The 12,801-nt window shown below is 45.0% G+C and overlaps 1 protein-coding gene and 1 non-coding gene across 3 annotated transcripts; one reads left to right on the top strand and one right to left on the bottom strand.

Moving 5' to 3' along the window:
- Positions 1 to 818: 818 nt before the first annotated feature.
- Positions 819 to 10,735, top strand: LOC120909750 (zinc finger protein 2-like). Of its 2 annotated transcripts, XM_040321479.1 has the most exons (4): positions 819 to 967; positions 1,048 to 1,186; positions 5,783 to 7,197; positions 7,294 to 10,735. In XM_040321479.1, exons 1-4 carry the CDS (start codon positions 824 to 826, stop codon positions 7,543 to 7,545), a joined length of 1,950 nt encoding a protein of 649 aa, XP_040177413.1. In that variant the 5' UTR covers positions 819 to 823; the 3' UTR covers positions 7,546 to 10,735. The 2 variants fall into 2 exon arrangements, with proteins under 2 accessions (XP_040177413.1, XP_040177412.1); XM_040321478.1 differs by having other exon boundaries at positions 5,783 to 10,735.
- A 1,422-nt stretch (positions 10,736 to 12,157) lies between these two features.
- LOC120912500 lies at positions 12,158 to 12,348 on the bottom strand. The gene has a single exon (XR_005743092.1). It is a non-coding gene; the product is annotated as a U2 spliceosomal RNA (small nuclear RNA).
- Between the last annotated feature and the right edge of the window lie 453 nt (positions 12,349 to 12,801).

The following is a 12,801-nucleotide window of genomic DNA, read 5'->3' as shown; positions in this document are numbered from 1 at the left end:
GGAGGTCACATGACACCACTCTTATCTCTAATAATAATACAGACCTGACCGGAGAGGTGAGGAGGATTCTGGGAATCTAACATGATATTCCTATTGGTTCTCCAATACAGAGATTTCCTCTTGTGAAGTCAGGTGATCACATGACCATCACAGTGCCTCCATGTGACTCCCTAAAACCTGAGAGACACAACATGGAGAAGATTCTAGAAGTCACCAAGAAGATGATGGAGCTGCTGACAGGAGAGGTGAGGAGGATTCTGGGACATTATCCAGTAACAGACAAGGGGTGTGTCTGGATGGTGACTGTATCATTGTGTGTGTCAGGTTCCTATAAGGTGTCAGGATGTCACTGTCTATTTCTCCATGGAGGAGTGGGAGTATTTAGAAGGACATAAGGATCTCTACAAGGACGTCATGATGGAGAATCAGCCGCCCCTCACATCACCGGGTAAGAGGAGACTTTATTGTAAAGGAGAGAGCAGTACGGAGGCTCCACCTAGATCCCCCATCATCTGATAAACACATAGAAACAATGTATTCAGTCAGTGTGTGTGTTTCCTACAGATGGATCCAGTAATGGGAACCCACCAGAGAGATGTCCCCGTCCTCAGGATTCCCGGGATTCCACACAGGGAGGTCACACCATCCCCCACCATCATCAGGTAGATGAGGAACAATCACTGATAGTATCATTAGGATCTGTACATTATCTGCATTGTTACCATTGATGTCATTTTTATTCTATATTCAGAGTGGAGACCTGAGAGATTCTAAAGTTGAGGTTAAAAAAGAGATAAAAGAGGAGGATGATGAGGATGGGGTGATGGAGGAAGAACACAAAGATCTGTACCAGGACACCATGGTGGAGTCATCCAGCTACAGAAACCCACCAGAAAGATGTCCAGTTTACCCTCTCTATTCCTGGGATTCCACACAGGATGGTCACATTATCCCCCACCATCATCAGGTAGATGATTGACAATTATTGGTAATCCTGATTTATACAGAAATATGTTTATTACAATGAACGTTTTATTATAATTTCAGAGTGGAAACCTTGCGAATTACAATACTATTGTTAAAGAAGAGGAGGATGAGAAGCATGGTGTCATGGATTATTTACAAGGACACAAAGATCTCTACAAGGACGTCGTATTGGACAATCAGCCGCCCCTCACATCACCGTGTAAGAGGAGTATATTTACTTCACTTTTATTCCTTGTTAATCTTGTTCATTTCAGGACGATCTGTCCTCTATTAGACTGAATCATTTTTAAAAGTCTTTTACAAGTTGTAGTGAATCGAATATAAGAAATAGACCTATCCAGGTAATTATTAACAGAACCCTGGCTATATGGATTGTACGTTTTTAGACCCTCAGCAATGATAAAATAGTTTCCATATGAAAGGTCCATCTCCATTCCCCCAATATAACGTCATGTTCCCAACAAATGAGGAGGAGATACTGTACACCATATGAAAGGTCCATCCCCATTCCTCCAATATAACGTCATGTTCCCAACAAATGAGGAGGAGATACTGTACACCATATGAAAGGTCCATCTCCATTCCTCAATATAACGTCATGTTCCCAACAAATGAGGAGGAGATACTGTACACCATATGAAAGGTCCTCCTCCATTCCTCCAATATAACGTCATGTTCCCAACAAATGAGGAGGAGATACTGTACACCATATGAAAGGTCCTCCTCCATTCCTCCAATATAACGTCATGTTCCCAACAAATGAGGGGGAGATACTGTACACCATATGAAAGGTCCTCCTCCATTCCTCCAATATAACGTCATGTTCCCAACAAATGAGGGGGAGATACTGTACACCATATGAAAGGTCCTCCTCCATTCCTCCAATATAACGTCATGTTCCCAACAAATGAGGAGGAGATACTGTACACCATATGAAAGGTCCTCCTCCATTCCCCCAATATAACGTCATGTTCCCAACAAATGAGGAGGAGATACTGTACACCATATGAAAGGTCCAGCTCCATTCCTCAATATAACGTCATGTTCCCAACAAATGAGGAGGAGATACTGTACACCATATGAAAGGTCCTCCTCCATTCCTCCAATATAACGTCATGTTCCCAACAAATGAGGAGGAGATACTGTACACCATATGAAAGGTCCTCCTCCATTCCTCCAATATAACGTCATGATCCCAACAAATGAGGAGGAGATACTGTACACCATATGAAAGGTCCTCCTCCATTCCTCCAATATAACGTCATGTTCCCAACAAATGAGGAGGAGATACTGTACACCATATGAAAGGTCCATCTCCATTCCTCAATATAACGTCATGTTCCCAACAAATGAGGAGGAGATACTGTACACCATATGAAAGGTCCTCCTCCATTCCCCCAATATAACGTCATGTTCCCAACAAATGAGGAGGAGATACTGTACACCATATGAAAGGTCCATCCCCATTCCTCAATATAACGTTATGTTCCCAACAAATGAGGAGGAGATACTGTACACCATATGAAAGGTCCATCTCCATTCCTCCAATATAACGTCATGATCCCAACAAATGAGGGGGAGATACTGTACACCATATGAAAGGTCCATCTCCATTCCCCCAATATAACGTCATGTTCCCAACAAATGAGGAGGAGATACTGTACACCATATGAAAGGTCCATCCCCATTCCTCAATATAACGTTATGTTCCCAACAAATGAGGAGGAGATACTGTACACCATATGAAAGGTCCTCCTCCATTCCTCCAATATAACGTCATGTTCCCAACAAATGAGGAGGAGATACTGTACACCATATGAAAGGTCCTCCTCCATTCCCCCAATATAACGTCATGTTCTCAACAAATGAGGAGGAGATACTGTACATCATATGAAAGGTCCATCTCCATTCCTCCAATATAACGTCATGTTCCCAACAAATGAGGAGGAGATACTGTACACCATATGAAAGGTCCTCCTCCATTCCTCCAATATAACGTCATGTTCCCAACAAATGAGGGGGAGATACTGTACACCATATGAAAGGTCCTCCTCCATTCCTCCAATATAACGTCATGTTCCCAACAAATGAGGAGGAGATACTGTACACCATATGAAAGGTCCTCCTCCATTCCTCCAATATAACGTCATGTTCCCAACAAATGAGGAGGAGATACTGTACACCATATGAAAGGTCCTCCTCCATTCCTCAATATAACGTCATGTTCCCAACAAATGAGGGGGAGATACTGTACACCATATGAAAGGTCCTCCTCCATTCCCCCAATATAACGTCATGTTCCCAACAAATGAGGAGGAGATACTGTACATCATATGAAAGGTCCTCCTCCGTTCCTCAATATAACGTCATGTTCCCAACAAATGAGGGGGAGATACTGTACACCATATGAAAGGTCCTCCTCCATTCCTCCAATATAACGTCATGTTCCCAACAAATGAGGAGGAGATACTGTACACCATATGAAAGGTCCTCCTCCATTCCCCCAATATAACGTCATGTTCCCAACAAATGAGGAGGAGATACTGTACATCATATGAAAGGTCCTCTTCCGTTCCTCAATATAACGTCATGTTCCCAACAAATGAGGGGGAGATACTGTACACCATATGAAAGGTCCTCCTCCATTCCTCCAATATAACGTCATGTTCCCAACAAATGAGGAGGAGATACTGTACATCATATGAAAGGTCCTCCTCCATTCCTCCAATATAACGTCATGTTCCCAACAAATGAGGAGGAGATACTGTACACCATATTAAAGGTCCTCCTCCATTCCTCCAATATAACGTCATGTTCCCAACAAATGAGGAGGAGATACTGTACACCATATGAAAGGTCCTCCTCCATTCCTCCAATATAACGTCATGTTCCCAACAAATGAGGAAGAGATACTGTACACCATATGAAAGGTCCTCCTCCATTCCTCCAATATAACGTCATGTTCCCAACAAATGAGGAAGAGATACTGTACATCATATGAAAGGTCCTCCTCCATTCCTCCAATATAACGTCATGTTCCCAACAAATGAGGAGGAGATACTGTACACCATATGAAAGGTCCTCCTCCATTCCCCCAATATAACGTCATGTTCCCAACAAATGAGGAGGAGATACTGTACACCATATGAAAGGTCCTCCTCCATTCCCCCAATATAACGTTATGTTCCCAACAAATGAGGAGGAGATACTGTACACCATATGAAAGGTCCATCTCCATTCCTCCAATATAACGTCATGATCCCAACAAATGAGGGGGAGATACTGTACACCATATGAAAGGTCCATCTCCATTCCCCCAATATAACGTCATGTTCCCAACAAATGAGGAGGAGATACTGTACACCATATGAAAGGTCCTCCTCCATTCCTCCAATATAACGTCATGTTCCCAACAAATGAGGAGGAGATACTGTACACCATATGAAAGGTCCTCCTCCATTCCCCCAATATAACGTCATGTTCCCAACAAATGAGGAGGAGATACTGTACATCATATGAAAGGTCCTCCTCCATTCCTCCAATATAACGTCATGTTCCCAACAAATGAGGGGGAGATACTGTACACCATATGAAAGGTCCATCTCCATTCCTCAATATAACGTCATGTTCCCAACAAATGAGGAGGAGATACTGTACACCATATGAAAGGTCCTCCTCCATTCCTCCAATATAACGTCATGTTCCCAACAAATGAGGAGGAGATACTGTACACCATATGAAAGGTCCTCCTCCATTCCTCCAATATAACGTCATGTTCCCAACAAATGAGGGGGAGATACTGTACACCATATGAAAGGTCCTCCTCCATTCCCCCAATATAACGTCATGTTCCCAACAAATGAGGAGGAGATACTGTACATCATATGAAAGGTCCTCCTCCGTTCCTCAATATAACGTCATGTTCCCAACAAATGAGGGGGAGATACTGTACACCATATGAAAGGTCCTCCTCCATTCCTCCAATATAACGTCATGTTCCCAACAAATGAGGAGGAGATACTGTACACCATATGAAAGGTCCTCCTCCATTCCCCCAATATAACGTCATGTTCCCAACAAATGAGGAGGAGATACTGTACATCATATGAAAGGTCCTCTTCCGTTCCTCAATATAACGTCATGTTCCCAACAAATGAGGGGGAGATACTGTACACCATATGAAAGGTCCTCCTCCATTCCTCCAATATAACGTCATGTTCCCAACAAATGAGGAGGAGATACTGTACATCATATGAAAGGTCCTCCTCCATTCCTCCAATATAACGTCATGTTCCCAACAAATGAGGAGGAGATACTGTACACCATATTAAAGGTCCTCCTCCATTCCTCCAATATAACGTCATGTTCCCAACAAATGAGGAGGAGATACTGTACACCATATGAAAGGTCCTCCTCCATTCCTCCAATATAACGTCATGTTCCCAACAAATGAGGAAGAGATACTGTACACCATATGAAAGGTCCTCCTCCATTCCTCCAATATAACGTCATGTTCCCAACAAATGAGGAAGAGATACTGTCCACCATATGAAAGGTCCTCCTCCATTCCTCCAATATAACGTCATGTTCCCAACAAATGAGGAGGAGATACTGTACACCATATGAAAGGTCCTCCTCCATTCCCCCAATATAACGTCATGTTCCCAACAAATGAGGAGGAGATACTGTACACCATATGAAAGGTCCTCCTCTGTTCCTCAGATCTATGTTGCACCGTTGTGAACAATTAAAATATGTTTGTTTGATGATATATAATAATATTTCTTTCTAACAGATGAATGTGATGTTGTGATTTCCTCAGAGGGGTCTCAGGATTCCTCTGATTATGATGGAGAAGAATATGGATCCAAAACAGAATCTCAGGGAGTAGAGACTTATTCATGCCCGGAGTGCGGTCGAGAATTTGAAGTGAAACGTAATCTGCGAAGACACATGAAAATTCACACCGGTGAGTTTTTTCCCTGTAAAGAGTGCGGGAAATGTTTTTCACGGAGGGATAGACTCAAGGAACACCTGAGGACCCACACCGGGGAAAAGCTGGATACTTGTACAAAGTGCGGAAAATGTTTTTCTGGAAAGTATAGACTCATCAGACACATGAAGACCCACGCAGATGATAACTTGCCTCCCTGTCCAGACTGCGGCGAGAGCTCCAATCAGAATGGTGGTCTTTGCATCCATCAGAAAATTCAAATGTTGAAAAGTTCCCATTCATGTTCGGAGTGCGGGATTTCTTTTGATACTCTATCTGAGTTTACCTTACACCAGAGAGGCCACGCCGGTAAGGAGATCTTTCCCTGCTCGGAGTGCGGGAAAGTGTGTGCAAGTAAATCCCGTCTTATTGTCCACCAGAGAAGTCACACCGGTCTACGACCCTTTTCATGTCCCCAATGCCAGAAAGGATTCGTAGTAATGTCAGAACTTATCATCCACCAGAGAAGTCACACCGGCGAGCTGCCGTTTTCATGCCCAGAGTGCGGGAAAGGTTTCACACGGCACGGGAACCTCGGTAATCACATGAAAGTCCACACTCAGGAGAAGCCGTACTCCTGCCCCGAGTGTGAAAAATCCTTCAAACGGAAAAGTGAATTTGTTATGCACCTGAACGATCACACGGGGGATCACCCTTTTTCGTGCACAGTGTGCGGGAAAGGTTTCTCTCATAAGGGAAAACTTCACGTACACGAGAGAACTCACAAGGGCTTCACGCAACAAGGGAACTTGACTAATGGCATGAAAGTCACACCAACTAATGACATGAAAGTCACACCAACTAATGACATGAAAGTCACACCAACTAATGACATGAAAGTCACACCAACTAATGACATGAAAGTCACACCAACTAATGACATGAAAGTCACTTCAACTAATGACATGAAAGTCACACCGACTAATGACATGAAAGTCACACCAACGAATGACATGAAAGTCACACCAACAAATGACATGAAAGTCACTCCAACTAATGACATGAAAGTCACACCGACTAATGGCATGAAAGTCACTCCAACTAATGACATGAAAGTCACTCCAACTAATGACATGAAAGTCACACCAACTAATGACATGAAAGTCACACCAACTAATGACATGAAAGTCACACCAACAAATGACATGAAAGTCACTCCAACTAATGACATGAAAGTCACACCGACTAATGACATGAAAGTCACACCAACTAATGACATGAAAGTCACTCCAACTAATGACATGAAAGTCACTCCAACTAATGACATGAAAGTCACACCGACTAATGACATGAAAGTCACACCAACTAATGACATGAAAGTCCACACTGGGAAAAAGCGGTTCTACTGTCCAGGGTGCGAGAAATCCTTCACCCGGAAAAATGAGCTTGTTATGCACATGAGCGTTCACACGGGGGATTATCGTTTTCATTGTTCAGGGTGCGGGAAAGGTTTCTCTCATAGAGGAAAACTTAACGTACACGAGAGAACGCACAAGCGCGAACCTGTTCAGAGTGCGGAGAATAACCTACCTGAAAAATGTACATTTCCTTCAACATCTAATTAATGACACGACGGGTGGGGGGGGGGGTTGAGTCGTGGTCAGGATCTGATACCTAGCGTACACATCGTGTTCCCCCACCACCACCGATCCCAACACCCTTTCTCATGTGATTACTAAACTATGGAGATCGGAACTTGATCTTAGCCTAGAACCTGCCCAAGTCTTGTTTTCGAAATGCCAAGATCTCGATCTTCCCTGGGTAGAGTAGATCCTTCACAGAGGTTCAGAAGAATCTTCGAGATATTGGCATGAAATACAGCTTCATTCTGGAGGGAGAGTCAACCAGATTCTTTGATGCCCCATCACCGTCGATCCCAGGACCAATTCTCATCCGATTTACTAAACTATGGAGATCGGAACTTGATCCCAGCCTAGAACCTGCCCAAGTCTTGTTTTTGAAATGCCAAGATCTTGATCTTCCCGGTTAGAGTAGATACTTCACAGAGTTTCAGAAGAATCTCAGAGATAATGACATGAAATACAGCCTCATTCTGGAGGGAGAGCCAACCAGAGTCTTTGATGCCCCATCACCATCGATCCCAGGACCAATTCTCATTTGATTACCAAACTGTGGAGATCGGAACTTGATCTTAGCCTAGAACCTGCCCAAGTCTTGTTTTTGAAATGCCAAGATCTCGCTCTTCCCCGGGTAGAGTAGATACTTCACAGAGTTTCAGAAGAATCTCCGAGATAATGGCATGAAATAGAGTATCATATATTCCAGCCGACTCCATATTCTGGAGGGAGAGCCAACCAGATTCTTTGATGCCCCATCACCACCGATCCCAAGACCCTTTCTCATCCGATTTACTAAACTATGGAGATCGGAACTTGATCCTAGCCTAGAACCTGCCCAAGTCTTATTTTCCGAGATGCCAAGATCTCGCTCTTCCCGGGTAGAGTAGATCCTTCACAGAGTTTCATAAGAATCTCCGAGATAATGGCATGAAATAGAGCATCATATATTCCAGCCGACTCCATATTCTGGAGGGAGAGCCAACCAGATTCTTTGATGCCCCATCACCACCGATCCCAAGATCCTTTCTCATCCGATTTACTAAACTATGGAGATCGGAACTTGATCCTAGCCTAGAACCTGCCCATGTCTTATTTTCCGAGATGCCAAGATCTCGCTCTTCCCCGGGTAGAGTAGATCCTTCACAGAGGTTCAGAAGAATCTCCGAGATAATAACATGAAATACAGCCTCATATTCTGGCGGGAGAGCCAACCAGATTCTTTGATGCCCCATCACCATCGATCCCAGGACCAATTCTCATTTGATTACCAAACTGTGGAGATCGGAACTTAATCTTAGCCTAGACCCTGCCCAAGTCTTGTTTTCAAAATGGAGGAAAAACTCACCAATGCCTAGATGAAGTGGCTAGAAGAGCCATCAACGACTATGGATCCAGCCCCTTAAAGCTGAATTCCAGGAACTCGGCTACTTTGTAAAAACCACAGGCATAACATGAGTTAAGTCTAACGAGGTGCCGGCTGCTTCGTAGACTTATCTCTATTATTCGCATCTGACAGGTTTACTGTGCTCCAGGAAGATATCTTATGGAGCTCCAACGCTGCTCACTGTGGTCTCACAGAGTTTCTGGAACTGCTATGCCCACCCCTCCTTCTGCCCATTCACAGAAGCCTTTGTATTATGTGAAGTCATTCGTAAAATAAAAAAAAGGCTTCTGTGAATGGGCCGGAGAAGGTAAGGAAGGCATGCTCACTGTGGTCTCTGTTCCTTCAAGAGCAAAGAAAGCTCCAGGAAGATAGCTTACAGAGCTCCAACACTGCTCACTGTGGTCTCACAGAGTCACTGGAACTGTTATGCCCACCCTTCCTTCTGCCCATTCACAGAAGCCTTTGTATTATGTGAAGACATTCATAAAATAAAAAAAAGGCTTCTGTGAATGGGTCGGAGAAGGGCATAGCTTCGCTGTGTCCTTCTCGCCTCTCACAGCCAGAGTGTCATATATTTATTACAGGTACTTATATAGCGCCGTCAATTTATGAAGCGCTTTATTCATATACTGCACATTCACATCATTTCCTTCCCCTTAAAGAACTTACAATCTAAGGTCCCTGACTCACGTTCATACATAAACATACTAGGACCAATTTTGACAGCATGTCTTTGTAGTGTGGGAGGAAACCCACACAAGCACAAGGAGAACATGCAATCTCCAGGCAGGTAGTGCCATGGGTGGGATCCAAACCCATGACCCCAGTTCTAACCACTTAGCCCAGGGATAGGCAACCTCGGCACTCCAGCTGTGGTGAAACCACAAATCTCTTCATGCCTCAGCCTCTAGGAGTCAAGCCTGATATTGTCAGGGTCTTGCAATGTCTCATGGGACTTGTAGTTTCAATACAGCTGGAGGGCCGAGGTTTTTTTCCACCATCTAGACAAGTCGGATGGTTAGGACGAGGATCCGACTTCAATGATACTGAATGAGCTGAAAACGGACCCAACTCAGACCAAAGTAGTGCAGGAAACTTTTTCAAAGTCAGACCGACTTGTTTTCGGACCAGTTAGGACGGCTCTCACAGGGAACCATTGATTTGTACACATCATGTGACAGGTGCTTCCAAAGTTGGAGCGTATGTCGCACCAGTGTTAACCAGGCCTTAATGTTTTTCCCCTTCTTATGCCCATTCACAAAAGCCTTTGTATTATGTGAACTAAAGTACAAAGGCTTCTGTGAATGGGTAGCAGAGAGGAGGGGTGGGGATAGCTGTTCTGTGTGCTTCTCTCCTCTCACAGCCAGAGTGTATACAATAAACCTGTCTCATATAAGTAATGGAGATAAGTCCCAGAGGTGACATGCACCTAATTGGACCCAACTCATGGTGTGCCTGCACTTTTTGCCAAGTTTCTGAATTCCTGGACTTCAGCTTCAATACTCTCAAACAGATACATAATAAGGCCTGAGCCGGATTCCCTGTCTTCAGTTAACCTTCCCGATGGAACTTAAAACCGGGGGGTGGGGTATGCTCTGATATCTTCAACATTTATGCTATGGACCACTAAATTGTGTTTTTTTTTTTATTGTTTTTCATTTTCATTGTAGATTGTAAGTTGTCACGAGTGACCTCCCCTGCGCGGGTTGCGTCATTTCGAGTATGTAGTAACTGTATTTCTCTTAAAACCTCAATAAAAAAATGATTTATAAAAGAAAAAAAATGCTCTGGGATGAACTCAAGGGGAAACTGGGGAGAAAAATATCCAGACACTCGAGGGGTTAACTGAAATGTGATCCGGAGTGATAAGATATAGAACAGGGGTCTCCAAATTTTCTAAACAAAGGTCCAGTTAGGGAGCTGCGGTGGCTCAACGTGATTGGCACTGCGCTGACAGGCCATTCACCTCTGCAGCTAGGGGTTCGTATCCCGGTCTCGGCTACATGTGATTTGAGTTTGGTGGTCTCAGCCCAGCTCCCGGTGGGTGTGCTATGCGAGGTAAGCCTGCACTTAGTACGCCCACCCCCCTCCCACAAAAACCACCACACTTACACGCACTCGAAATTGGGTTAACATGCACGCACTTTGACCACACGGTCTCTAAAAAGAGAGGCAAAGGACTAACGGGGCTGGTTGAGCGGGCTAGATCCTCTCACTCCCTTATAGGGAGTCCCTCTGCCCCGTTGGGCTTCAAAGCGGAGCAGGGTGGGCTGTGTGGGAGGACCCCCTCACACACCCGCCATTGCCACCTGGGGCATGGAGAAAGGTGGCAGATTGCCTCTGGAGGAGGCCTGCCTACTCCCAACTCCTGCAGTCCAGCTCCTCTCTCGAGTACACGCACAAAAAAATACGCTTTAAAAAAAAAAGGTCCAGTTTACTGTCCTTCAGACCTTAGGAGGGCCGGATTGTGGTCAGTGGGAGTAGAAAATGTCCCGATGTCAATGGGAAAAAAAAATAATGCCTCATTGTTTGTTTCTTTTTTTCTTTCGAAAGCCCACGGCGTGTGATACGCACTCAAAAACTTCACCCGGTACCAAAAAAATGTGCACAACACAACAAAAACGTGCAATAGGTGTACACAAGCCCTCTAAAATCAGAGGGCCTTGCCCTGAATCCCCTGGGTCGTTAGGCTCCAGACGGGGACAAGGGTACAAACACTTGGTCCATCTGGATGAAATGAAGGAGAGGAGAGTGAAAAGTGGCCAGGAGTAAAAAATTCCTCCGGGCCCAGCCCAGGAGGCAGGTGCTAAAAAAGCGTGTCATGGTGCAGTGACCCCCACTCACAGTGATTATACGGCACCCCTGGACTGCCACTCCAGGGGCACATACATCATAGGCTTTTTAGTTCCATATCCGACCCCCCCACCGGATCAGTGCAGCCCTCCGTCCCCTTCAGATAGAGAGCCCTTCCAGGTTTTCTCAGGGAGAGACGCCTCCACTGATACTAGCCCTTATCGGCCCCCCAATCTGGCAGATTTGCATGGCCCTACCCCAACCTCAAAGGGTGGTACCAGCTCCTCCACCAGATCGCGAACAGGGACAGCACCCACACCAACACCAGCCAGAAAGCCAGAAAAGACCCAGCCAAAAGGGAAGACCCGATGCAGCACCCATCCTCACCAGGAGCACCCTTCCGGATGGCTCAGATTTGACCATGGCTGGCCCCCAACGTCTGTTAGGGTGCAACAGGCATGAATCCCTACCGAAACCGCCCTTCCGGGTGCAATGACACCATTGGATTTGACTCCGCCCTCCCTAAGTTTGGGAGTAGCATTGGAGCCTTCTCTGGCAACTGATAAGAACAGATACTACACTTGATCTTAGCCAAAAGGCCAAGAAGCGATGCCCCCTTGTTTGTTTCAGTGAGGGTAATTGCGCCCCATTATTGGTGTAAGTGGGAGGAATTGTGCCCCATTGTTGATGTCATTGGGCTCCATTGTTGGTGTCCTTGAGACGAATTGTGCCCCATCATTAATGTCATTGGGCCCCATTGTTTGTGTCATTAGGAGGAATTGAGCCCCATTGTTGGTGTCAGTGGGAGGAAACGTACCCCCTTCATTGGTGTCAGTGAGGGGAACAAGGCAGGAATGAAGAACTCACCGCTCCAGGTGAATTGGTTTGTGCCTGATAGGAACTCCAGTCAAGTGTTAGCCCTGGCCTGCCTTCATGGATATATGAGTAGAAGAAGAAATGGCTGCACATCGATAGAAATTCAAATGATGTTTAATGATCACGAAATTTACATCAAAGGACACCATCACACAAGTCTTGGGGAGGGAGTTATGCCCCGTTGTTGG

Source organism: Rana temporaria, chromosome 8 (genome assembly GCF_905171775.1).
Source record: "Rana temporaria chromosome 8, aRanTem1.1, whole genome shotgun sequence".
In the NCBI taxonomy this organism is placed as follows: domain Eukaryota; kingdom Metazoa; phylum Chordata; class Amphibia; order Anura; family Ranidae; genus Rana; species Rana temporaria.
The sequence above is the reverse complement of the archived record's forward strand: the minus strand, read 5'-3'. Positions and strand labels throughout refer to the sequence as shown.

Excerpts from the sequence above, each read along its gene's own strand:
- LOC120909750 (XM_040321478.1), top strand. The coding sequence starts at position 824 with ATGGAGGAAGAACACAAAGATCTGTACCAGGACACCATGGTGGAGTCA. Across the intron at positions 968-1,047 it reads TTATCCCCCACCATCATCAG|AGTGGAAACCTTGCGAATTA; the intron begins GTAGATGATTGA and ends TTATAATTTCAG. Across the intron at positions 1,187-5,782 it reads GCCGCCCCTCACATCACCGT|ATGAATGTGATGTTGTGATT; the intron begins GTAAGAGGAGTA and ends TCTTTCTAACAG.